The sequence below is a fragment of the Gavia stellata genome, chromosome 29 (genome assembly GCF_030936135.1).
Source record: "Gavia stellata isolate bGavSte3 chromosome 29, bGavSte3.hap2, whole genome shotgun sequence".
NCBI classification, from domain to species: domain Eukaryota; kingdom Metazoa; phylum Chordata; class Aves; order Gaviiformes; family Gaviidae; genus Gavia; species Gavia stellata.
In genome coordinates, this window is record NC_082622.1 from 2,493,476 (window position 1) to 2,521,035 (window position 27,560).

General features: G+C 46.7%; 1 protein-coding gene across 6 annotated transcripts in view; it reads left to right on the forward strand.

Moving 5' to 3' along the window:
* Positions 1-1,621: 1,621 nt before the first annotated feature.
* The window catches only part of NFYC (nuclear transcription factor Y subunit gamma), a 36,977-nt gene continuing 11,038 nt past the window's right edge, over positions 1,622-27,560 (forward strand). For 2 of the 6 annotated variants that reach the window (XM_059830693.1, XM_059830699.1), the window contains exons 1-5: positions 5,982-6,020; positions 11,207-11,308; positions 20,290-20,402; positions 24,145-24,216; positions 25,749-25,862. In XM_059830693.1, the coding sequence (XP_059686676.1) occupies positions 20,298-20,402; positions 24,145-24,216; positions 25,749-25,862 (291 nt within the window). In that variant the 5' untranslated portion in view covers positions 5,982-6,020; positions 11,207-11,308; positions 20,290-20,297. Of the gene's footprint in view, positions 1,642-5,706; positions 5,715-5,981; positions 6,021-11,206; positions 11,309-18,503; positions 18,525-20,289; positions 20,403-24,144; positions 24,217-25,748; positions 25,863-27,560 lie in introns of those variants that run through there. The other 4 variants (XM_059830694.1, XM_059830696.1, XM_059830695.1 and 1 more) reach the window with 4 other exon arrangements.

Genomic DNA, 27,560 nt, shown 5'->3' on the forward strand with positions numbered 1-27,560 from the left:
CAGTGCCGGCTAATTGATTTGTAAGAGTCATTTTGAAGAGGGGCCGTATAGCATTGCATATCATCACCCTCAAATGTTACAACAAAAGGAGGCTAGCTTAGAAATTGTGAGAACTAATAAAACAAAATAAACCAACTAGCATGACTTTTATTTCTCTTGGCTGCCTTGCAAGTGCCCTGAGATCACAAAGTTGCAAGACTTTCAATAAAACTGCAGGAATTTGCTGCAAGATATCTCCCACTTCAGTGCCAACACGCAGTCTTCAGGGCAGCCGAGCTCTGAAACCGCAGCATACACAGGAATTTGTCCCATTTCCTGCATTTGGGCAAATGTCACGCAACGGAAACAACAGATCCGAACTCTCTGTGTTTGCAGGACACAGGAGGGATTTTCACTTCTCTTGTGCGGGGTGCAGAGCCCATGCAGTGAACCGCCGTACCAGCGGATGTCACCAATTTTGGAAACTCCATGGAAAGGGTGAGGGGAAATGCAGCAGCCACACAGGACCTGACTTTCCCATCTCAAATGGCATTTAAAGTACCAGACAGGCAAATCCTTTCTAGTTGTAAATTGGATGCAAACTATTTGGGCACCAGAAAGACAGTAAGGAGGCAAAGATGGAGTCACTTTTCAGGATATACTTTTTCATGGGAAAAATACTGAAGCACCATGAGTCACGCTTCAATGTAACATGTCCCCGAGCCAGAAAAGCAGTCCCTGGGAAATGAGAGAGCTGGCTGAACTGGAGCACCGACTTTTGCTTGAATTGGCTCTAGCTCGGGTAGGATAGTAGCAGAAAGTTACCCTGTGATGATAGATCAGAGGCCTGGGTGAAGAGTGTTGGACAGCTCAGTGAGGTTTAATTTGGACAGCTCTCAGGGCCATGACGGGCAGGGCTGGAAACCTCCCTGGATGAGCCAACAAGCTAATGGAGGAGCAACTCCTCCACCGTGGCTGGGCTGGCTGAGGGATGCAGAGCTCTACCTGTCGGCCCCAGAAGCAGGGTCCTGGGAGGACCCCTGGGCTATGATCCGTGTGCTGCCAGGCAGCTGCCCGGAGCGAGCCAGAACCTCGGGGATGGTGAACACCTCAGGTGAAAGACCAGGAGCGAGGCAGCGGGCTCCCTGCCCAGGGGCCTGCCCCACGCCACCCACCTCGGCCTAAGGCCTCGGCTCTGCTGGAGCCCAGGCCCGCACAGGCCTAGGCTGGGGACGACCTGGGCCAGGCCCTGCTGCACTCAGGGGCTTGGCTCCCCCTCGAGGCACGGCCGGCACCCGCAGCTCCTCACGCCGAGGCCTGGGGCCCCGCTCCGGCCTGTCCGGATCCCCCCACCGAGTCCCTCCGCCCGGTGAATCCTCCCCCGCTTCGGCTCATGGCACGTCCCCCCACGCCGCTCCCCAGCGGAGGTCTCGCGAGATCAGCCCCAGGTCATGCGCCTGCGCAGTGCCGCGGCCCAGGGGAAAGGGGCGGAGCCTCCGCACCGCCGCCTCACGGATCCGCCGCCATCTTGTTTCTCGGCCGCTGGGCGCTCGCTCTGCTCTGGCCGCCCCCCTCCCCCTCCTTCCCGCCTCCCGCCGGTCGGGCCGGAGGCAGCGCGGGCGCCGGGCGGAGGAGGCGGAGGTCGCGGCGCCGGCCGGCCCGGTGAGTGCGCGGGCAGCGGGCGGAACGCGGCGGGGGTAGTCAGCGGCCCGTGAGGGGGCGCGGGGCGGGGGCGGCTCGAGGGGTTCCCCCCCACCCCGGTAGCTCCGCTGCGATTGGCAGAGCCGCACCGCGCCCGCTGATTGGCCCGCACTGGGGGAGGCGGGCGAGGGAAGCTGTGCGCTGATTGGCCGCCGGGGAGCGGACCGGGGAGAGGACAGGAAACCGAACCGTTTCCCCGCGCGGCCCGGGGTGGGGGAGGGGTGCGCTCGAGGCTAGCGCCGCGCGGGGGGGGCCGGGCCCAGCTGGGAGGGGGCGAGGCCCGTGCGGGTCCGGGGCTGGTGGAGTGCCTGTGACCCGCGGACTGCGCCCGGGGCAGGTGCTGCCTGACGGCCGGCGGGCAGGGCAGGGCGCGGAGGCCTTCCTGGGGCGCACGGTGCCGTCCCGGGCAGCCAGCGGGCGGCGGCAGGCCCGGTCTGCTGGGCCCCGACAGGGGATTTGCTGCGGGAGATTGCGGTTTCACATGCTGGTGATGATTTATTTTACTGATCTTTGGGGTTTTTTGCCGCCCAAGCCTTAAGGGGCTTCTCCAGAGTCTGCCCCAACACTTGGTGGGAAGAGGGGCAGGGCCCAAGCTGAAGCAGTTGGAGATGAGTTGTGGGTCTCTGGTAAATGTCTGCGGGATTGTTTATTCTGCGCTCGAAACACAAGGGCACTGAGAGCTGTGAAAATACCTGTGTGTAAATATGGTCTCCCTAGATGCTGCTTTTTCCTGAGCTGAGAAAATGAAAGAAATGCCCCCCAGTAACTGGTAAAGCACTATACATTAAAAGCAGTATGAGTATGGCATGGATGAAAGCTAATTCTTTTTGGCTGGGCTAGATTTCATCCGGGTCAGTTTGTTCTCCAGCCGCATCATTAGCCGTGCGGGTGTTTGGGGAGTCAGCGCTGAGGGGTGGGTAGAGAGCAAGCAGAGTGGTAGGACAGCTCTTTGGTGGCAGGGCCAGCCTACGCTTCATGTTGGCTGAGCTGTGTCCCAGGGCTGGCTCCAGAACCCCGAGCTCTGGCAGACTTCAGGTTGCTCACAGAAGAAGAAACAGTAGCTCTGGCTGCTACTTCTGGAATGTGGCTCTTCATATCGCCTTTTGAGACACTTGTCTTGTTGAGTAAAGTATTCTCCACGTACTTACGAATAAATACTTCTTGTCTGTCTCAATAGCTGTCTGAGTACAGGCAATTAAAAGGAAAGTTGCAACTGGCTTCACTTGCGATGCAAAGCAAACAACCTGCAAGCATGTGGTTAATTTTTCCTCTACTCCTACCTCCAGAAAATAGACCTCCTGGGTCATCAAGCATCATTTGCTGCTGCCACCCTTGGCAGCATCGCATGTCTTTTCCTAGGCTTACTTCTGCCCTTCTTAAATTAGATTACGTTTTCAGACTAGGCTACTCATGCTGGATCTGTGTTTGTCTTCAGTTGAGCCGTGTTCTAGCACCAGCCTAAACTTACTTGGGCTCAGCTTACCGTCCCTTAGGCATTGGTCATTGTGGTGACAACCTGATGTAATCTCACGTCTGGCATCGCACACTCTGTCCTAACCACGTTGGTTTTCGTGTCACTGTTAGAAGGGCTCGTTTGAGGCGCTGGCTCATGCAGGGGCTTGTGGCCTTCGGGCCGCTGTGACTGCGCTTGAGTGGAGGATTCGGACAGGTTTTGGGATGAACGCAGAGTTCTTGGTCAAAGCAGAAAGCGGTGCCTGGAGCTGGCCCTTTGAACCCCCCGCGCAGCACAGAGAGCTGTTCACTCCGAGCGAGGACCGAGAATCAGGTGTAATCCCGCCGGTTCTCAGGTCGCTGCGGCTTGGCTGGGTGACCTTGAGCCGGTCATTTATCCTGCACGGCCAACCTGTTCCCTCTCATTATTTCGTACTTTGTAAAGATAAGTCGCATTTGTCGGTATACATTCTCATGCCATACGTGAATAATGTGCAGTGACGCTCTCTTAGAAGTGCCGCAACCTGCAAAGTGCGGCGACAGATGACAGTTTCTGGGTTAAGAGCATTCCTTTCTCCTTATGTCTTCCCAGTAGCTTTGTAGTTAAATCTTTCAAGTGGGATTTTAGCAATTCCTGAGAGTTAGCTCAACTGCTCTGTGTGATTTCGGAGCAAGAACAGCTGCAATGATGGAAATAAACCCTGTACTGTAGGGCTTCCCAAAATTAATTTGGTTTTTTTCACTGTCACAAAGAATTACTAAATACTGTGAGAGCAGTAGCTGTTCCCGTGGCCGTGCTGGCTCGTACCCCTGCGCAGGAGAGGGGCTCTCGGTCCATCGGTGACAGGGGCTCACGTCGCGGTGCGAGAAGGCGCACGGGGATGTGTTTGGGCAGCCGTTACCACTCGAAATACCGGCGAGGCATTCCTCTTCTCTGCAGGAAAGGTGGTGGGCTGTTCTGGGTTTGTTTTGCATGCCGCCTGAAAGTACCTTGCATACCTCTAATAGTAAGCATACCGCAGCTCGGAGGCCCTTGCTTTTATCTGAGGAATGACACAGGAAGACAACAAATCCTTGCAAAGTGTAGTTTTTATTTTTAAGACACGTTTTAACCAATTATATGTAATAAATCACCGGGAAGATCTATTTTTAAATTAATCTCTCCTTGCTATCTGATTCAAACTGATTTAATCTGCAGGACTAGTAGAGCATTGGCTGTGCTTCATATTTTTTCCTCTGCTGCTCTGTATATAATCCTGTAAGCACATTATTTTCAAGTAGTAAATTCTATCTTGGAATGCAGCTTGAAATCCGTCGGGGTATCACTGATAACTTGCTGGAAGTTGCGTGTCTGCATAGGTTGAAATATCACCTGTGCTTCCTAAACACGCCATTCCCAACTTTCGGTCCAATCTGAGCGCTACGGAAGCGTTCTTGGAGGCTCCGAGAACGGCGTCGCGGGGCGAAGCGAGGCTGGCGGGCTCCGGTGTGGCAGGGTTAAAGCTGCAAAGGGGAATCTTTGGTGTACGTGGCCGAGAGGCGAGAGCTCTGCCAGCGCTCGCTTCGCTTCCTGGGGCATCCTGCAAGGAGGAATGTCGGAGGCGTTGGGCCCAGTGAGAGGGGTCGGGGTCTGCGCCAGGAGGGCGGCTGCTTGGGCGGCCGTGGGCTAAACCAGGGGCTTAATTTGTCGGAAAAGCAGACTTTTTTTTTTTTTCCCCAGCCCCCGGATTATTTTTTGGTCTCTACGTATACATCGGTGCGTGCGTATTTGATGCTGGTCACTGCGCGGCCACGGGACCGTTCTCGGTGGACTCGAGGTGGGAAGTGCCACCAGACGTTAACCGCAGGTCTCCCGGGGGTGCTGCTGTCCCCACAGGTGCCACCCGCACCGTCCCCGTGCGTGGGACGGCGGTCAGCGACCCCCTTCACCACCCGACCGAGCGGCAACGAGCCTGCAGAAGGCGGACGGTGCCCTCCGTCCCGCTAACTGGGGAGCGCTCGCCTCTCCGCCCGCAGAGCGGAGGGCGGGATGTCTCGCGGTGCCGCCGGCCCGGGCTCCCCCCGCTCCTTCCCGTGCGGGACCCTGCCCTCTCCTAGCTGGAATCCCTGCGGCGTGCCCGCCCCGCGGGCGGCACAGCGCGGTCCCTCCCGCGCCGCAGGGGTAACAGCCCAGGACGGGACGCCGCCGGGAGGGCACCGGCCCCGCCGCGGGACGCCGGTGCTGGGCGTACGTCCCCCGTCGTGTGCGAGCATGGGCCCTGCGTGCACGCGCCCCCGTCTGCGCGCACGTGCAGCCCGGCCGCAGCCCGCGCGCTGCCCCGTGACCCGCCGGTGTGCTCGGCACCCCGTGACGCGGCGGCGGGGTTGCGTGGGGGGGGGGGGGGGTGCTGCTGGAGTGACAGGCGCCCGGGCCAATCGGCAGCCGCCTCACGACCCCTTTCCGTCTGTTTGAATAGGAGCCGAGCGGCCAATAGGAGCCGCCGGGGCGGGCGGTGAGGGCCCGGCCGCCGCTCTGCGGAGGGGGCCGCGGGCGGGGAGCGGGGCGGGCGGGCGCCGCTCTGACCCCTGCGCCGCCTCTCAAGGTAACTTTAAAACCGGAAGTGGACGGCGAGGTTGCGCTGCCGGCGGCAGCCAATGGGCGCGCGGGACCGCGCCCCCCCGGCGGCGCGCAGCCAATAGGTGCGGCGGGCCGGGCCGGGCGGGCGCAGCAGGGTAGGCTGAGCGGCGGCTGTTAAAGGGGCCGGCGGCCCGGTCCGGCGGGGACGCGGAGTCCCGGCAGGCAGGGGTCAGCTCAAAGACAAAGGGATGGCGGGGAGGCCTGGGGGCCGCCGCCCCCCACCGCAGCCGCCTCCAGACCGGCGGGCAGGGCCTGCGGCGGTCGCGGCCCGGTAAGTTGATCGCGGCGGCTGGAGCCGCACTGGCTGGGGCGGCGGGGCGGCTGCGGCCCGGCCCGGTGACGGGGGAGCAGGCCCCGGCGGCGCGGGCTGCCCGCCCGGCCTCGGGGTGTCCCGGCCTTGTGTGGTGGGAGGAGGGGGAGGCGGCGAGGGGGGGCAGCCCGGGGGGAGGCTCCTGGGTCGGTGCAGCGGTTGGGGCCCGGGGCTGAGCCCCCGGCGCCGCCCGGGGCGGCGGGTACGGCTCGGGGCACCGCGGGGCCGCGCCCTGCGCGGGGGGGGCCGCGCCGCCACGGAGCCGGTAACCGGGGGGGGCGGGCGGACGGACGGACGGAAGAGAAAATGGCAGCGCCTCCCCCCCTCCCCGTGGCTGCCGCCGAGTCGCGGGGGGGGTCTCCCCCGGCTGCCCTTGGCGGGGGCTGCCCGGCTGGCTGGGAGCTGGCCCGCGGGCACCGATCAGAAAGGCAGCTCCTGGGGGGGCAGCGGAGCCCCCATCACCCCGAACCGCCAGGCAAACTCCTGACAAGTATAAGCAGCCCTTTGTTTTCCTCTTTATTTGCAAATAAGCACTGAAGGTCACCGGAGCCCCGCAGCCCCGCGGTGACGGGCGGAGGAGTGGGGTGAGACTGCGTCTTAGCTTAGAAGTTTTCCAGCGTAAAGGGCTTTCTCTGCTTTCCCGGTGACACTCCGAACTCCGGCTGGGCTGGGCTCCTGCGCGGCTTTCGCCGTCAGAGCGGTGCTGCAGCTGAAGTTGCTGGAGCTAGGCCTTCCCTCGCTAGCACGAGTGACCTTGAAATACCACTGCTCCGAGTTTCGAGAATGAAGGACAAAGTTTGTTTACGGCAGTTTGCACTGAAAAAAAAAAAAGAATCAAAGTTGAAAAATGAAGCTGCTCCCGATGGTCGAGGGCATCGAGGACACGGAGAATAGTTTGTAGATTAGAATTAAAGTTAGTTTTCAGCGAGGAGTCAAATCACATTGCAGACATTCCTTCTCCTCCACTCCTACCAAGAGATGCTAAATGTTGCTATTACCGTCCTTGCCTTCTCAGGGGTGAACTGGGTGACACGGCTCGAGTGTTCTCAGTCCTGCTCTAATCCTTTTTTTTTTTTTCCCCCCGATTGCTAATTGTTGCCCTTAAAAGTACTGTTTTGAAAATTGGAGGTAATTACATTGTGCAACTTATTTTTGTAGGGATGTTAGAAAAGTGGGCCCTGGCACATGAACCTGATCTGCACGTCAGTGTCGGCTGCCAACAAAGGACTGCGTCTTGGGGTTGAACTTCAACCTGAATGGTCCTTGAATTGTTACAGCCTTCAAGTATTATTCTGGGTATTTTAACTTAAATTAAGACTGGTGAATAGCATCACCTTGTCTCAGGCAAACCTTACTCAACTTTCTGTGGCGTCTGGCATGTCATCCTAGTTTCAATCCGAGAAGGGAGCAGAGTGAGAAACGTCACCGTAAGTCATCTATTAATAATGGTGGCTGCTCCGGTATGGTAGTGGAGTAGCAGTAACTTCTGTAGCAGGCTGTCGGCCAGAATCGGGGGATTTACGGTGAGTGTGAAGGTCATTGTTAGCATCTTTAGGCAAAAATGAGACATCTTAAGATTTTTGCCTTGAAATTAGGATATATTCAGCTGCTGCGTGCTTTTAAGGGGTGGCAGAACATGAGGGAATCTGCAGCTACCATAGGATGAAATAAGAAATTCTGCAGAAGTCTTTGTTACACCCAGCGTTTATCATATTTCATTGCTTAAGCTTGCAGGAGGTTGTAGCTGTGTAAGACTAGGTGCTGCCTGATCCTTCTAGGTCAAGAGCAGCAGGAAAAAACTAAAGCTTTTGGTAGCACTGTAAAAGGTTTTATTAACAAATTACACCAGTTCCTGACTTTTTGTTGCAGCACTGAAAGGGGAAGGAAGGTCCTTGGGTCCCGTTTTACGCTGCTTGTGAAGGTAGTTGTGTCCTCTGTGCCCCAAAGGTCCCCTGGGTTTTCCTGGTACTTTTACCCGCTGGAAATGCAGGCTCAGAAAACAGGCTCATAGTTTTGTTTAAGAGACTTTTCCGTGCTTGTTTCTTGTACTAACTTAACTGGTAGCGCAAGTAGTGGAGGTGTAAAGGACAAGCTTATTGTGGGAAGTTGCTGTCCCTGGGTTGAGCACCTCGGTGGCTGGGGGGGAGGAGGAGGATGCGTGTCCGTCTCGCTGTGAGGGTGGTGGGTGCCCGCAGGAGGTCACCTTTCAAGCCAGTGTATTTGGGTTTGGTTTTTTTTAATCGGACTAATATCTTACATTTATATAACGTAGCGTGACATCTGTATTTTAATAGTGTGGGGACATGAAGCCGTTTCTCAATTTCAGGGCTTAGCGATCTGCCCATGTTGTAAGCGAATTAAATTTGTATGGTTGCTAAACTCTTTATGTTTTGATAAAGAAGGCAGTTTGCCTTATGTTTCAGAGGGTCAAAAAATGTAGCAGCTATTAAAAGGGGCACTGACAGCAAGATCAAACCTCAGGGTACCTGCCAAAGCGTCCCAGGAGTTACAGGAAGTTTTTCCTCAAAAACTTAAGATTTTTCTATGTGTTGAGATCTCATTGGGGGGATTTTTTTCCATTGTCTGTTTATAACTTGCCCTGCTGTTTGGTCACTTCCTGATAAATCAAAATGGGTCACTTTTAGTTGGTTTTTTTCATTCACTGAAGGTGACCCAGAAGGGTATAGATTTCCATGTTTATAATACAGGATCACTTTTTAGAAATAAAAAAAAATTAAAAAAAAAAAAGAGAAAGGCTTGATTAGACTATCCTGTCTGTCTATTGAAGCACAACCTGTACTGCTTATTTAAGTAAGATCTGCTGATCTCAGGAGGCAAAAGGCTTATGGTTGTTTCTATGAAAAGAATTATTTTTAACTTTTGCAAGATGCCATTTGATAATTTAACTTACAAAAGTGGGTAAAGAAAGTAATAGGAACATTGAATATTAGAATAATTCCTTGGGAAAACCCTGCAGCCCCCCAAAAGCAGTACATTTATTTCACTCTTCTACCTGGAATAACAAAGTTCGCAGAAGACGTGCCCAGTTATAGGCTGGTGCAGCCTTTCACTCTGCTTTAAAATGGTCACAAGTTCTGTAAATAACTCATATTTGTCATTCACGGTTTTCTAGGTTGTATCTGCTGCTGTCCTGCTGTGGTTTGAATCGTTCTTTCTGCCTTCCGCTCTTCCCTCTCTAGCAGCACGGTGGTGGTTGAGCCTAAAAGTGCAGCAGAAGAGCAAAGAAACACGCAACACTTAAGGCTGCATTAAAATTAAAGCATAGCTTTGCCCTAAATGTGCTGCAGCATCTGTGTGTTGGCGCAGGATCATATGACGGCTGTCTGCTCCAGCTGCTGCCTGGGTCCCCGTGTCGCCAGGAGGTTAATAGCGAGCACCCAATTTAGCTTTTTCAGCCAGTTAAATTGTGTGGCTAGCAGAAGGATGAGAAAATCTGAGGGCACTCATAGGACTTTATATGCAGAAACTCTTAACTTAATGCAGAATTATTTATAAATAATTCAAAAATATCAACTAACATTAAAAAAATAATAATAATCTCCAGGCTGAATGTCTGTTTAATCCATACTGTCTAAACAAGCATTTTGCTTGTGCTCCAGAGCAGTAAACGTGTGTGTTGCATGATCGGAACTTCTGCTGCCTAAAATATAAAATATGAGAAATGGGCAAACCAACCCAAATGTTGGTCAGACTCCTCTTGCTTTTGTGAGCTGTTGGGGACAGCAGTCCGAGGTGCTCTCTGCAATGGGTGCCTGGGGATAGATACCGAATAAATACTACCGAATAAATACTGCCAAGGCTGAAAACCATCACTGGATTTTGAACTATTTGAAGCACTTTCTGAATAAATTGAGCCTATCACTTGGTTAACATTGCTGATGCCAAAATAGTGCCTATGGGCCGGAAAATGTTTTCTTTGGATTTCAACTTTGACCTATTAATACACCATACGCTGTCTATATTCTATACGTTCAGGGTATGTGACAAGTACTTTTGTTTTGTGACTACCTGATGTCACTACAGTTGTGGAATTTCATTCCCATGTGGTACGAGTCTCGGTGAGATGCCTCCTGCCTCTGAGAGCAAGGCACTGCCTTCATGTTTCTCACTAGTTTTTTTTTCCTATAAAAGTGCAAACACACAACTATTCAAGACCAAGACAATGTAATTTTGTTAAGGTGAGTTTGGTATCACTCTTTTTTCCCTTATTATCCTCATAAAGGCTACTGTTAAAGGGAAGCGAGTAAAATGCGCTTATACCAGGACTGGGAAATACGTTGTGAAGTGTCTAGCTTGTAATTTCTTTTAAATTTCTAAAGCTGCAGTACATAACATCATTTTTATGCTAGGTTGGTTGAGATCAAAGTTTATAAGGTGAAGTACACAATATGCAGTATTGTTTTGGTATGTGCCAACTGTTTTATCATGTGAACTAGACTTGACTAACTTGAACGCGCTTTACTTAAAAGAGCTTTTCCATTTCTGCTGGGTGTTTAATTTAGGAGCTGGAGAGGCAGCACGGTTCATCTTAGACACTTGTTGTTATTTGTCTGGGAATTTTCTTCCTCTACTTCTTACTCCCTGTGCTTGCCTGCCAAAATTGCACTGCAAAGAGCCACTGTTTAATAATGTTTAACTGTTGAAACACCAAATATCAAGCATGATCCTTGTGTTCTTTCTTTCAAAGAAGAAAGGAAAGTAAAATAACCAGTACAAACAGCAATTCGGATTATTTTGTTTGCTTTACCTTTTTAAAAAAACTAGTCCTAGTGCTATTTTTTTGTGGTGTTTAGTATTTGCAGCCTCATTTTTGACTTGGTGCTGCACTGTGGGGAGGTCACTTCTCGATTCTGTAGCATGGTTTCTGGTGCCGTGCTGTGCTTCTGGTGGGTTTCTGATACCAGCCTTGACTGTATTTATGTGCGCTCCCAAAACCCTGCCCAGCGTTAAATACAGTCTGTGCGTATCTTCGGTCTTTCTGTGCACAAATTAACACGCACTGCTACTGGACAGAGGGCTTTCAACAGTGCTGTTAGGGACTCAGTGCATTGGGAATAGAAACTTAATGCTTCTGTAACAGTAGGCATTATTCCTGATTTTTTTTTTTTTTCCCCCCCCTCCTGAAGGAGTAAAGCCAACTGCCAATCGCCTGCCCGAGACTGCAGCGTACCACTGCCTGCACTAGCAATTGCCTTTAACTCCTAGGTCACACTGTCTTCTGCATTAAGGTATGAAACTCAACACAGTTTGTGTGTGTGTGTGTGTGTGTTCAGTAAAATGCTTTTGCTGTGCGTTGTCTGTGCTGTAGGATATTCTCTTGTCTGGTGCAAATGAAGCAGCTTTGGAGACTTGGTTCTCGTTCCTGCCGAGCATGTAGCACGTGCCTTCCTGCAAGGAAGCTCAGCGCCCAGTGAAAGGTACTGGCTTGCTTGCAGTTTGATGCAGCTCTGCAAGATCAGGGCTGTAATTTCGCAACAAACTCGGTATCAGGAAGGTTATCTGGCCAATTTCTGCTTTGCACGAATGGAGTCGGGGTGGTTACTCTGGCCCTGCCGCCTCTCCAGAGGAGCCAGGTTCAGCTCTGCTGCTTGCGCTCTCTCCCTGTTGAGTGGGTAGTGGAGAGGCAGCTCTTACCCAGCGTGCTGAAACCCAGCTGCCGTGTCCCAGGATGGGAGAAGGGAGGAGCAGAATTCCTGCTGTAGGTACTGGGGTGGAGAGGGGGGAGAGTAGGAGGCATGCCTGTGTGTGTGATCCAGCAAAACATCGATTGCGATGCTCGTAGCAGCCGATCAGCAATGGGAGTGGTGCAAAGCTGATTTTGCCCTGCTAGCTGCTGAAACCAAACTTTGCTGGTTTAACGAGTTGTCCGTGGTGTTGGGAGCGGTAATCCAGATCCCTCTCTCTGACTTTGCAGCTGATTTGGGCTTAAATCAAATGCTGTACCTTGCACGAATGAAAACAGAAGTAATGCGTTAGGGGTATTAGGGTGCTAATGTTCAAACAGTGCTTTGAAGACAGAATAATCTACTGCTAAATATTCATAGAAAAAAGGGCTAGAAGGCACCTGAAGAGGTCATCTTGTTTATTTTTTCTGCCCTAAGGCAAGATCGACTCAACTTAAACACTGTTTTGCAACCTTCCCTTAAAAACCTTTAGCAGTAAGTGCTCAGTATCCTCTGTAGGTAATTTAGTGCAGCATTTAACTAGCCTATTATGTTCAATTTTAATTTTACTGAACAAGAGAAATCTGCAAATATGCACCTTATCCAACAGCCTAGGATGAGTCTCCCGTCAGCTGAAATCAACCACTTATGGTGCCAGCTATATGCTTAAAGGATTGTGTGTATGTAATACCGCAAGAGAAAACGGATAAAAATAAAACTGAGGAATTGCAAAAGTTTCTTATAATAGCGCACTGGAAGGAAGTGCTTGTGTTTTGAATTATGTTGGTTTTACTGAAAGCCTCTTTAAATTGTGTTTAAAAAGCTGAAAGGTTATGTTTTCATCAAGAGCAGAACTTCAGACTTCCTTAAGTTTGTGATCATCGTGTTTTTTCGCTACCTGAAAGGCGGCCTTAGATTTTATAGCACTATTTTATAGAAACTGAAGAGAGTTCCCATACCTTTTGGATAAATAACTTCAGTATTAAAGTCTACGACTTTTGATTTTGGCCTAGAGTTTAGCTATAACTTTATGCATAATTTGTTGCTTGTACGTAATGATAGAAGCTTTTATGCTTTAATAGTAACAGCATCATTACTGCTGTGATGTGCTGAAATAATTGTGGTGTATATGTAAAGCTATGGGTTATATAGTCAATTATGTTTTACCTTTAAAGTGTTCCTGCTTCCTTTTTATTATGATGTGGAGTATTGGGTTTTGTTCAAAGCTGAACTCGTGTCCAAAAAAACAGCGTATGAATCTCTTTAAATGCGGTGTTCCCCCTCCTCCTCCCGACGCTTGTTTGGGTAATGTTTTATAGGCAAAGCCTTTTCTGTGCTGTCTTGTTGACATACCAAAACTGGAAATGAGTCTCACCGGGATGTGTACATTGAAGTGACGACTCCCTTTGGAAGGCGTTTGGCACCTGTAGCGATGGCAGCACATGCCAGCCTGGCTCTCTCCAAGCCCCATTCCCAGGGTGCGCGTTCACTGTTTTTTTTCTCATGGAATCATTCAAAACATCAAGAGCCAAAGGCTCATGTGTCGTAACCCCAGATCCTTGCGTGCTACGGCTTGTGTCTTTTCTTTTGCTTCTGTGTCTTTTCTTTTGCTTCGTCAGGGCCAGGCACAAATCTTCTTGGTGGTTCTTCTGTCTGCCACGGTGCTTTGTGCCACACTGTGGCAACATCTTATTTCTTTAGACCTCTACAGCACGATTTCAAACTTGGTTTGTTCAGCTTTTGCCACTGGTGGCAGCTCCTGATTCTTCATTGGGTCAGAAATGTGCCATGGAGACGGGGTCTGTGTACAGTTTTGATGGGACTTGTAACTGGGGTGCCTCGTTTCATAGCTAGGAAACTTTCTGTAGAGGATGATACACTGGTTGTGTGCCCATCTAGGATTGTGTTCCCGGTAGCCATGTGCAGACCTTCTTGACGTGCTCTCTTGTTGCTGTGTCAGCAGTCAGGTGAGTTCCCTTGGCAAGTCTGAATAGCTCTTACCGCTTTCCTGATCAAAGCTAGAGCTCTGATGAACAGCAGGTGCAGAAAACAGGTACAACACAAAGTCCATGGCACTGGTTTGGAAGAAATACATGTCTGTTTGCAGTGCCAGCTCCACTGCCAACATGACTCAAGTTTCTTGGTTTAAAAATTTTACATAGAGTGGGCAAGGCCTGAATATCGAGGTAGAAGGAGAAACCATTGATCTCAAACACAATTAAGAGCTATTTTTAGATGACCTGCCACCCCCCAAAGCAAGTAAAAGTAATTCTTGGCAGTGGTTCTGGCACCTTCGTATTTCCAGCCACGCTGTGCACTTGTGCTGCTTGGCCTTTGCCTAGTGAACATGTAGTTTGGAACGGTAATAATTTGAAATAAATGTGATCTTATTTCATGAAAGGAGACTCAGCTGAAAATATCTATGTTGACTTGAGTAGATCTTCAAGCAGAGAAAATGTACAGTTAATCGAGGCATGACATCTCTGTGGAAGCAATTTTAGGCCATTAACATGACTTCTCAAAGGTTTGTTTTAAAATAAGATAGCACAGGGCATAATGTCATGCGAAACAGGTGCTGTTGATCTGCAGCACAGAGACAACCTTTCAGTACAGCTTCAACCATTGTGATTGCTGCTGAGGCCAAAGATTGCTGTTGTAGTCTGTTTTGAACTCACTGTATATTCTGCATTTGATATTCTGCCGCTCCCTCAAGACCGTACTGCAAATTGCTCTAATTGAAGTAATGAGCGCAGCATCTCGCAAAGGGCGCTGGTATGTGGCTTTCTCTCGTCCATTGAAGACTCCTCCTTTGCTTGCATTTAAAGAAATGTGTTACTAAATTCATATAAAACCATATTTATTCTTCTTGTGAAACTAGTTCTTGGTTGCTAGATTGTTCCTTCTGATTCTGGCAGGATCAGGTGTCTGGCGCTTGTTGCTACACAGAACTCATTCTTTAGATATGCAAGTGTGGCTCGGCACATTTTACTTTCAAATCAAAGGACGGGCTCCCAAAACAGAACGCTACAGTTTTGAGAGTTAGTGCATCAGACTGGAAGTATCACAGAATGCAGGGATTAGTATTTATCCTAAATACTCACTTTTCAGGTCTATGGATCTGTTTTTAATTCTTCAGACTTCCCGAGTTTTTGCTAGGTACTGTGGCATTGTTTTTTATTCTTTGCTAGTAAAGATGGTATATTTCCTTTTATTAAAAAAAGAGGGACTGCATTGTTTGTTTTCTCCTTTTCTGTAACACTACTTCCTAATAATTAACTTGCGAGTTTTGTGGGATACTGGATGTTGTAAAGCCAACAGCATCTTAAGAAGAGTTGGGGGGGATTGGGGGTGGGGGGGGTCTTGTAAATGCTGTCGATGTGGAAGTGTTAAATCTGTATTTGTATGGTGGTAGAATCGGGCAGGGGGAATTTGTTTTTGCAGTGGCAGTTTTCAGAAATATTTGTGCATTATCCTTACTTGTAGCTATAATCTAAAGATGTTGAGGCAAAATGTTTGCCTGAGCTTCTAATTTCTTTTTAGCCTCCATCTTACTTCAGATGTAGCTGTCTTCTTGAAGACATTTGGATGGAATATGCTTCTACTGCCATGTAATACAACGCTGCGTAAAACAGGCTCTTTTCCATAACGTAAGTCATGGGAATGTGACTGTACAATATGCAAAGAACCTGACGTTTCTGATATCACCAGGGTCTGCGGTACTTGATGTTGCTGAGTTAGTGCCTCCTTCATCGAGAGCCTCAAGGCCTTTCAGCGCTTCCTCTGGCATTCGCCGTTTGCATATCCCTTCAGATATTTGGATACATTTCCTTTAGATCTGCTCTCCACCCAGCTGACTTTGTTTGGTTGACTTCTTAGTCAAGGCCAGCTTGGGAGTAACTCAAAAGTAGGCACGTCAGAAGCTGCGACGTGACCCTCACTGGCCAGGGAGGTTGTCCTCGGGTTCCCGTTCCCAAGCTCGCTTGGCAGGCGGCACCGGCGATGCCCAGGAATGTCCTGTGGCTGTGGCTGGCAGCTGCTGCTCTGCTGGGTCTGTTCCTGGCCGTTGGTTTTTCAGCTGAAGAGCTCTGGGTCCCTGCTCCGGGTAGAACTGCAAGATCAGATATATTGGTTTTATTTGCGATTATACTGTAGCTTGTGTTTTCAACAGCAGGTTCTTGCTCAAGCGTACAAATTGTAGGCATCCAGGGTGAGACAGCTTCATTTGACTGCTTCCCCCTTCCCCTGGCATTAAAGAAAGAGCACAAACTAGCATCTGTTTAAAAAAAAAAAAAAAAACACACAACTAAACCCCAAAACACAAACAAGCAACAAAAAAACCCAACCACAGATACTAGAGGTGTCTTCGTGCTTGCTTTGCGCTCCTCTGAAGTGAAGCTCTTAACTGTCAGCTGCCACAGGATTTTGTAAGTTTAATGTTTGTAAAAGGTGTTCTGCTCCGGTGAGCAGAAAAGCTCTAATTGCAAAGTGTTGATGTCGTGGTTCTGGAGATGTGCTTGCTAATCTGCTCTGTAATCACCTCCAGGCATTTTATGCGTAGGCCTCAGCTTTTTGGCCTTTGGTTTCTTTTTCCCTTAGTCTGGAAACAAAATGTTTGCCTTCATGGAGCATATTCCAGGCTGTGTGGACTGGATTGGCTGTTGTGAAGCAGGTGTATCCCAGTCTCTCCTGTTCTTACACCCTTATTTCTTGCTGTGTATGTGTTTTTGGGAGGGTGGGGTTATTTGTTTGCTTGCTTGTCTCTAAGTCTGTAATGTGTCCATGTTGTGAGTTAGTGTGTTTTGTGTGTGTGAACCTCCTCATCCAGATTCTTCTGCAAGGGCATCTCTGAATAGCATCTCTGCATAGCCTGGTGTTTAGGTTGCAGGCTCCTGGGACTTGCACTGGTAGTTTAGCTAATCTGAGGTCAGCGTAGCACCCCTGTTTGCTTTGGTGCAGCATCAGGCGCATGGGTGAGACGATGGCTTTTGTTAAGTAAGTGTTGTGCAGAGCAGAAGCGTGTCAAGTTTGCAAGGTACTTGCCCAGCCTCTGTACGGAGATGCAGCGTTGCTGGAATCGGCAAGTTCCTTCTGGTTGCGGTTACGCTTTGTGGCAGCCAGGTGACACGGGAGATGGACTTTAACGTCTGTTATTCAGCAACGAGATGGTGTCGAAGTAGGCAGTTTACTCTTAAAACTTCTGAGAGACTGTAGCCTGCATTACCCGAGTGCAGTGAGCATGGGGACCCTCAGAGCACCTCTCCCCTTCTGCAGAGGGTTCTGGAGGAAATTTTTAGAGGAGGAAAGATGAAGTGTAATCAAGCTCTAAAATTTCCCTGCAAACTGCATATTAAAAAAGACAAACAGGTTTAGACACTGATACTGTGAAATCAGAGGAACCGCCTCCCTGTTAGCTTTGGTGGGCTTATCTTCCGTTGTGTGCTTTGGTATGTTTTTTGTTGGCACTAATCCTGATATGAGGCATTCTTAAAAGAAGAGAACACAGCTTCCCCTTGAGTGAAGGAACTTACCTAATTGCGCAGGAATGGTTTCATTAGTAAAGCTTGTCTCGGAGCCAACATTGTAGGTTTGCATGACAGTTTGCGTTTTTCTCTTTCACTTGCAATCCTCCTCTAATGCTTGCAAGCACCTTCAATGCCACTTAGATATCTATATTTTAATGGGAAGAAATTACTGTAGTAATGTTCTGAGCAGTTTTAACCTGCTTAGGCTTTTATTTTGCAGTTTATAGTGATTTCACTGTATGAGTTTTTAACAAAATCAGCCTATTGGTGACTCTTGTTTCTACTCTTACTCCATTTCCTAACAATTGTCCTAAACAGTCACTTAAAGTAGCAATTGCCCCTGGGTTGAGCATCAGGCTGTTCATTTGGCATCCTGAAATCAGTCTTGTGTTCGCCTTGAAGATAGGAATTTTTTTTGTATTCATCAACAGGACTCTTTAAATTATAGCTGGCTGGAGTAAACCATTTCTAGCTCTTCTGGAAATCTGGATGAATACCACAGAGGCATATATTTAATGCAAGAAATTTGCTTTTGCGTGCGGTGGTGGTGGAATTTTCTTCCTCTTTGCTCCATTAGCTTTTTTCTTTTTTTTTAACCTGTTGTTTCTTAGGGTTATGTACAGCATTATATTCTAGTACAGCATTGAAGTGGGTTGAATGCAAGTAATATTTGTTTTTTAAATAAAGCCTTGAAAAGTGATTTGGCTTGTCTTCGAGATGAATTGCATCTCCAGTTGCAGAAAAGACCCCGTCTAGTGTTAGTATTGAAATATTGCCAGAACAGAGCAGATTTCAAGGATTAGCTTTTATTTATGTGCCTAAACTATTTTTTGTCTACGGTTGACAATGCAGATCAAGGGGGGAGAATCAAATGCCAATTTAAGACTCTCATTAGAATATTTATCTCTCTGTATTTTCTTATAAATACTTGAAATATCTTCATTTGTAGGCGGATAGTATTATAATGCAAATAGTTGTTGAAGAGTCATCAAGTAACTTGTCAGTTGCTTATTTCCATAGGTTCCTTACCTGGAGTTCTTCCTGTCTCGAGTTCTTGCTTTGGGACTGAAAATACGATCTTCTGACCTCCTCTTTGTCATCCCCTGTCAAAATCCCCTTCGGCTCTTCCCATGCCTCCCGTGTCCCCTTCTCAGGTTGATGAGAGAAAAAGACGACTCTTCACAGAGTCTGCCTTGGAAAGTGTAGGCTGCAGGACGTAATGAACTAATTGTCTGACATTCATCTCTTTGATCTGTTAGGTAAGATTTTTATGGATCGTCGTTGCTTTGGAATAGTAGATTTTGAAATTATGGGCAATCGGCCACTGCCTCCCATTGGTGTTTTGGTGTGTTGTATGGTGTTGCTGTGCTTCCCTTCGGCTTGAGGAAGGACTGAAATAAACCTTTACGTGGCGGATCAAAAGCAAACGGGGATTGTGTGTGTTTATGTCAGAACTAAATCTACTTTTGTGTCTTTTTCCATTACACGGCGACACACAAATATCTGTGTGTATCTTGAGATCTTTCCCTACAGAAAATGTAACACCTTTTCTCTCTTGCTCTAAGTTGAGAGACACAGAGGCTTATAGTTTGTACATGGTGTGTGCATGTCATTTGTGGAAACTTCAAAGCTGCTCGGTGACCCCGAGAGCCTTTAACGTCAGTAACTCGCTGGCTTCCTCCGCTTTGCTCGCTTGAGAAGTAAGTGGTGACTCTTCTGGCATTCACCAAGATGCTTTCAGTGCATGGGAACCACCGAGTCCCGTCCTGCCGGGTTGTGTCTCGGCAGGTCCCCACCCATGCATGTGCTTTCGGCATGTCTCCCTTGTCCTTCCAGGCTGCGATCCCTGTTGGGAATCCTGCCGGAGCCACATGCTTCTGTTGCGTAGAGGAAGCCAGCAAGGCTGGTCTTGATGTTCCAAGGGATTCCCAAGTTGTGCATCTGACTTCATTTTAATATTAACTAGAGCTGTCTTCAGAGTTCCTCGCCAAAAAGGCAGGACTTGATCTGGGCATTTATGGGGGGAGAAGAATTGTGTCAGCTGGAACCTGAAATGTGCCTGGACAGTGCTGCAGAGGCTGGCACCGTCTTGGTCACCCGAGGACGAGGTTGATCGATGCTGCGTGTCCTGACCTCTTCACCACCCTCAACGTAGCGCAGCGTGGTTATAGGGGAAAGTCTGAACCCAGTTATTGTCTCTTTGTTTTCTCCATGTAAGTTCCTGATGACTACTGGTACATACTGTAAATAAAGCCATTTGCAAAGATACAAGTCAATGCACAGGCAACATCCAGTATGAATTTAATAATAGTCAGACTTGTTTAACATCCTGCAGCTGCAGAATACTAAATGACAGGCATGGGGCCTTTTAAAAATTGTTTCAATTAAAAGATTTGAATTTTAAATCTTACTTTATGCTTTTGACATTCTGCATTATACAGACTGTTAATTTCTCCTGTTGATGATACCCAAGGAGAAGAGGTATCTTAAAAACAGTGTAAAGCCACAAAAACTGACACCTTCCAAATAGGCACATTACACTTTTTAGAAATAGTAGCGGGCTGACATTGACATTCTGGTTTCAACTTGAGGGGGGTTTGCTGCCATATCCTGCACTGCTGTTGGCTGTAACAACCAAGACGAAAAAAAGATTTTACAATAGGTGCACACTGGAGCATGAGCTGTGACCGGGCATCAGTTGCGTTTTGTAACTCCTTGTGAAAAGGCAGAGCTCTAATAGGGGAATAAGGAGACTATTTTTGCTTTGAATTCTTTTTTTTTTAATGTTCTTTTTCAATTCTTGGAAAAATAAATAAAATTTAAAAAAACAATTCTAGAGGCTGTGAGTATCTCTACATTGTTGTTGTGAGACCTGGACTGGCATATCTTATTTTGACAGTTTTCCAGAGCGATTAGCCAGGCTGGCCCCTTCCTGTAGTCCTGGGACTTGGAGGGAATCTCTGGGAGCCTTTTGCCTCCCTCCCTTCTTCCCTCATTGCTAATGCTTGTTTTTGTTTCTCCCAGCTACCAGAATGTCCACGGATGGTGGCTTTGGCACAGCTAGCAATAGCGATGCCCAGCAAAGCCTCCAGTCCTTCTGGCCACGAGTCATGGAGGAGATACGCAATCTCACAGTGGTGAGTGTCCTCATCGGTTGTGTTCTTTCTGAAGAACTGGCAGTAAATAGTGCCTGGTAATGTCTGGTAGCAAGATAAACCTCAGCTTGAACATACTCCTGCTGCTTATGGGATCCAGTCGAGTTGGCTATTTGCACACTGCAAGGTGGCCTGAAGAGCTGCTAAATAATCGCTCAGCCAGGCTTTTGACTATTGACTACCACTGCCAGAACTTGAGATACAAATTGAATGCAGCTGATTCATAGCGTAATGAGATGTAATAGTAATACCTTCAGCTCTTTCTGGACTAAACAAGGAGACAAAGTTGATTCAAAGGTTCTTTTTACAGCCTAAGTGATGACCGTGGCTGCTTTCTAGAGAACTGCAGAGGGATTATCTTCTGGTTGGGGGGGGGCGGGGGGGGAGGTGATTTAAAAATAGCTGCAGGTGTAAGGGTAGTTGCTATAAGCAGTTTTAGCTCCCAGAAGAGTGAGGGATTTGAGACTATACCTCACATTATACTACATGGGCCGTTTAACTACGGTTCAAACTCTGCAATATAAAATGTGTGACCAGCGTGGGAGGGAACCCTTATCCACACCAAAGGAGAAGCCACATCAGCACACCCTGGGAGATATTACTGTTCAAAATGCAACTCTTAGTCTTCCCTCCCCTTCATAAATTCAAAAGCCTGGCTACTGGCAGACAGTTACATTTTTGTGAATGATTTTTTGGGTTTAGGCTTTTGTATAGGACTATTATGCCCTCTTTCAGAACCATCTCATTTGACAAGCCTGAAGTTTTGAAAATCACTTGAATGCCAAGTCTGTTGTTATCATATGCTTTATTAATTTAAAGATATTTGATTTAAAAAGTCCTGTATAGGCTGAGAATAAGAATTGGAGTAAGTAGCTTCTATTTTTTTCCATTGCCAAAAGAGATGTGCCTGAGAACAAGGGCATATAACAAAAATGACTTTTCAAGAGAGATTGATAGATTACTGTGATACAGTGGTCCTGAAAGCACACTCCCGTGCTTTTAATGTAACTGAAAACAAAAGAACTTCAATTGAAGACGGGCTGTTCAAAGTGAAAACCCCAATCCAGTAGTCTGAAGATAAGCTTCTTTTTTCAGCCTGTGTGCAGATAGTTGATTAAAGAAACAGATGTAGAAATTTGTATGCATAACCAGAATTAATTACTTTGCTCTTTCAGTGCAGTGAATTCTTGTGTTCAAGAGCTGTAGTTTGTCTTCATCCCCACATGAAAGGGGTTTATTCTGCAGCTTATCAAGTATGGGCAGCTTAATTTTTAACTGTCGTATGAATCTCTTTATTGCATTGCAAGCTAGTAAGTCATTGAAAATTTAACTGAGGACAGTGAAGGGGAGTTGGAAAGGAAAAGGGATAATTGCAAAACATTCCTGTGCAGTTGTCCCCTGCATAATCAAATCCTGATATTTATTGTGCATCTTACTGAAAGTACTCCCATGGATGTGGACGTAAGTAAACTTAAAGCTCAGCTGCATGTACCACGTAGCGGAGGTCAGAGCAGCTGTTTGATGGAAAGCCTGCTTTGGTTTCCCGCTTTTCGGGGCTATCTCTGCCTGGTTTTGTGTGTTTGCCATGTGCCACCAGTAGCTGGAATTCGGCGGGGGTGAAAACAAGGGAGCTGCTTTAGAAGAACAAACCAGTCTAGCTCCCTAGACTGCAGCCTAGTCTTGGACAAATAGGAAACAGGACTAGGCTGAAACTTGCGTTTCAGCTCCACAATGAGTTAGAAGAGGCCTGTGAAAACATTGAGACCTAATTTGGAAAAAAGAAAAGATGAAGAATTGGTGTCTAAAGTTTGTTCTGCTGGGTAGTAGCCAGTAGCGCTCATGCTTCCCTTCACCGTGGTACTTGCGTATTAATTTTGATTTATGTGATGTTTGCCTGTCTGCCTTAAAGGAATAAAGGAGCTTTAATTTTCTCTAATTTCTTCCACTGTCTCTCTTCTCTAAAGATTTTAATAGTGTTGTACCTGTGCATGCCTACTTGCAGTTCTGCTGTTCATAGAAGTTGCAATACTTAAGGCTGTTAAGAGTTTCACAAATTAGAAATTTTGTCCTCATCTTTCTTTGAGGCTTGCTCAAAGCTCACGAGGCTCTTCAAAAAGGAACGAGCTTTAAAAAAAAAACAAACCAACACAACAAAACCCAAACAAACAAACAGGAGAAAAACCCAAACACACACACACACCCCCTCAAAAAACCCCTTGGGATATTCTTCCATGCTCTAGCAACCCCTTAACTTGTTTGTGTGGCGGTTACTGGTTGCAAATGCCACCCTGAGCACATTGTGTGTTCAAGCACAGGTCCCAGCCCTGGCTGCCCTCTTCTCCCATTGCCCAAAATACCGCCTTCACCAGCGGGACGCAGCAGCCCTCGTCACTTCTTGCCAGGACACCCCCACACCCCAAATTAGCTCTGCTTTGCAGCATATTACTAGGGAGCACCTCATTCACATTTCCAGAATGAGGGCACAGAATGCTTTTTTAGTATATATGCATATAAAATAATGCCTATAAATATACGTAAAAAATGTCTATACATGTTAAATCAAATGCCCCCCCGCTGGCATGCTGGCTGGACCACGCACAACCTCCGTATTTTGCTTCAATAGAAAATGGCATTTTCAGCCATTTTTCAGGTTTTTTTCTCTCTTTTGTTTCGCTAACATGTCTCGCAGTGCTTTCTTCCCTAGAGAAATGAGTTTCCTTTTATTTTCTATGACATTTTTGTTAAGAAGGGAAGACTTTTTTTTTTAAGAAGCCCTTTGTGGGTTAGGGATTCTGCATTCCTGATGCAATGGTGCGTAGCCTCAGCCTCTCTCCCTTTTTAAGAGGCTCCTGGTAGCAACACGGTGTGGATTTGTTTAATTTTTTTTAATTCCTCTTTCTGTCTTCAGAGAAGGGAGAGCGCTGTTTGTAGCGAAGCTCAGCAGTTTTCCCTGACCCTGAGAGCTCTCTGCAGAGAGGATCTCTCCAAGGGACGCGTTAGTGCCTCCTCTCATGCAGCTGGTGCCTTGGTGGTGTCTCTGCTGCGGCTCCCGTTGGGTACCTGCTAACAGCTGAGCGGAGCAGGGTGAGCCAGGACAGTGACAGCGCTCACTCTGTCCCCTAAACCATCATTACACCATTTTGAGTCAGCGTTTCTCTTTCCTGGAAAATAATGAGAAATCCAGCTAGAAACAGGAATAGGAGAGTTTTTTTTGAACCAGATTCTTGCAAGGTTTTTAACACCAAAATTGGTATTGGGCAACAGGGAAGTATAAATAAAGCAAAGAAGATTTCATCCTGTGGCCCTGCATAGCTTTTGTTTGCCTTCATTTTCTCTTGTGACTTTTTGTAAATTCCAATGCTTTCTGGGTCCCGAGGCAGCTAATTGAATTAGTTGCTTCAAATATAAATAGATACAGAAATGTGTAACATCAGAAACATTCTGTTCTGCAGAATGACTTCAACTTTGAGGTGAAATAGTAGATAGAAGTGTCTGACAGATGATTTAAGTAGAATTATATCAGTATAAAATACAGAAAAGCAGATGAGAGTTCTCAAGCCTGAGGAGAAGCTTCCATACCTCAAAGAAAATAAGTTATTTTTACAAATCTAATTTTAGCCACTTTAGTTCTAGACAATACAGACTTGCTTTAACATTTCTTATCTTACCTTTGTTTTCAGTTAAGTATCAGTAAAGAGTCTCTCAAATGTGAATCTCTCTGCAGAAAGACTTCAGAGTTCAAGAACTCCCTCTGGCTCGTATTAAGAAGATAATGAAACTAGATGAAGATGTGAAGGTACACTCATGGGGTTTTTTCTTAAGTATTTATGATCCTTTTGGTGGATAGTGTAGCTATAATTCCTTGCAATTCATTACTTGTTATCGTTATTTATTATTATTTTTAAAGCACATTTTAACAGTTGCCTTGAATGCAGTATTAGCTGGCCTCGTATAATTAAACTGAGCTGGGAAAGCAAAGTCATTTGGGATCTTTGCTGAAGACTTTTGCAGTTTTGCTTTCTGGGAGTAAATACCAGTCTACTGTATAATTCTGGGTATTTTCTGGTTTTTTTCTAGTGCTTAGCTGTGTTTTCTCATGTTTCTTCCTTGTTTCTCTCAAGTCTCCCTTTCACAAAGCTATAGAGTGTTTAGTATGAAGAGTGGCATCACTTAAATGTGTGCTACGCTGTTTCAAGTTTTATGGAAAAAATAATAATTTAAGTGGATAACATGGGTTTGATACCCATATTTGAGCTGAATCCTTGACGTGTGACTGATGACAATAACACATGAATTGACTGATGAAAAGTTACTGACGTAAAAGGAAGGAGAAAGGAATCGCCTGCAGGGTTTGACTCCTGCGCTGCTCCACTCCTCCCAGTTTTTTAAGTTGGAAAACTGTCAGACACTTAACTCCTAAGAGAGAAGAGGACGGTTTGCACTTTCTTCTTCTTTTCCTCAATGTGACGCCATCCTTCTGTTAGGACAACCTTTAACATTTAAATGAGATACTGAAAAAGGTGTGTGTTGTCTTCCTGTACAAGGGAGCTATTCATTCAGCCTGGAAAGGGAATGAACCCAGGCCTCTGAGGTCCCACTCAGTGTCTGAACCCAACGAGTGCCAAATTTTTGATGATGAAGGGGAAGATGAGATTTAAGGGCGGGAGGGAAGTCTCTGGCCTTCCTGGAACATTATTTAACAAGGAGAAGGCTGTACTAGTAAGCATTAATGCCAAGCCAGCTAATAATGAAACTGCTTAATTTGAGTAAAACTATAGCTAGATACTTTTGAAGGAGAAGGACTTCGGTGAGGCAGTCTTTATCCAGGCCTCCAAACCTTTGCAATTTCAGCATTCATTTCAAATTATATAAATGTTACAACTATAAAGTAAGGCCAGGCTTTAAAATGAGCCCTCAACCTGTCCTCTTCAGTTTCCAAATCATTTATGCACGTGCCAAGGCGCTGCCAGGAGAAGCTGCTGGTTGACACCCTCTCGGTGAATGTGCACTGATGCCATTTACCGGCCTACCATAATCCAACACAATATGGAGTTGACATCTGACTAGTCATGGAAGAAACAGACTTTCAAGACAAATTTTAGATGCCCAAACACTGCGTTTAACTTCAGGCTGGTATGTCTTTGGACTGTCAGACCTAAAGATAGCCTGATGTGGAAATTCCCCAAACTTCACTGTTAAACAATGCAACCGTTCGGATTCCACTAACGTGATAAAGTTACTCTGACTACCGCTCTACCGTATTAGAGTACTAATGGTAAAATTTTTAAAAAAATATTAAAAAATTAAGAATTATAAATTTAATTGCAGATGATTAGTGCAGAAGCTCCTGTGTTGTTCGCCAAGGCAGCCCAGATATTCATAACAGAATTGACTTTGCGAGCATGGATACACACAGAAGATAACAAGCGCAGGACTCTGCAGGTAACGGAGCTGCTCCTACCTGGCCTTCAGCTGCTTCATAAACTGTTTCCAACTCTTTGTTTCCATAACATGAGGCATGTTTTGTTGACAGTAACTTTAGTACCTGTATTTATCGCTACAAACCTGAGTACAAAGCACAGTGCCCAGTGTAACTGTGCGACTGAAATGCTTTTTTCTTAATTTGTTTTCAAAAAACCCAAACAGCAACAACAAAAAAACAAAAAACAAAGCTGCAGCTGTCAGCTAATTGTGACCTGCTCTGACAACTCAGGATAGCTGTAGCTGTTGAAGATCTGGCTGATCTGTTTTTCACTAGTAGTCTAATGTAAGCTTGTGGAGGTTAGTTTGTGTCGACAAACGTGTAGAGATGAAAACAAAAATACCCTCCTCCAGAAAAGATTACTGGTCCTTCTGGATTGAGAGGCCCTCAATAATACTCATTTTTTAGTGTTTCAAGAGTAAACTGTAACTCTTCAGGGTCTTTTTATGGGGGGAAAAAAAAATTGGCATTCACTTTTAGTCTTACATGTTGACCAGAACTACTTGAAACTATAATACCTGTCAGTTCAGGCCCTCAGATCAGAGGTGTGCAATTGTGATATTTAGGACCATGTTGGCTCTCCTGTACCCTGGTGCAGAGATTGCTGTAGTGCCAAGGAGACAATCCAAAGCTGTCCTATTGCCTGGGCATCCAGCCACTCAATCGCCACTAAATTGGACTAGTGCTACTTGCTTAACCCAGGTTTTAATGCAGTTACTGTGGGAAAGATGTATTTGATATACATACCATGAACAAGACGTTCATAAGCACAAGTGCTGACTCAGGCAGGTCCTGTTAACAGTCTTCAAGCTTGGATGGATCCGTTTATTTCAGAATCATACTTAAATCCTGATCCTAATGTATAAGACCTTGAATCGACTCAGGTTTTATTTCTGACTGCTTTGCCTTCCACAGCAGCTGCCATCCTGTAACAGCTGCTCTCCGCATGGGCGGTGCAGCTGGAGAAATGCAGTCTCTGCTTATCAAATATTTGGGAGGAAAATTTCAAGTGGAGAGGTTTGAGTTATGGAAGTCTATTCCTGAGGAAATGGGATTGAACCCAATCCTCAGCATGGGGAATGAAATATGAGATACATCTGTTCAGTAAAAGTTTTCTTGCTGGTGAAGATACTTCTATAATATATGCTGCCTGCAGAACAAAAGAAATGTCTCTCTTATGCTTTCTATGTGATCATTGTTTGGCAATTAAATGCCAAGACAGTATAAGGTTTAGAAATGTCATCTAGCCTGAAATTAGGGGACTGATAGTCTTTTAAATTTTACCTACTCATTAGGCAGCGTAGGCATCTTTGTCTCAAATCTTATTCATATATAGGCTTTACAAATTTATCTTTGGCTAATGAGAATGAGACTTTTAATAGCTTCTTGAATTAGCCCTACTTTTTAAGATGGCTTGCAAGAATTTTAAAATGACAGTACATTTTCTTTTCTCTCTCTCTTTCAGAAATTCAGCTTTTTCATCTTGGGGGTTGTTTCAAATCTTAAGCAAATACATTTAAGTGATGACTTATTGCTGGGTAACTGTTTATTCAGGTCTTTAATGCTTTGACCTAATGCTATTCTTCAGATTTCTTTTTCAAGCAAGATACAAAAGTGAAGTTATAAGCCGTTTTGAGAAGATACTTACCTTGCCAGTT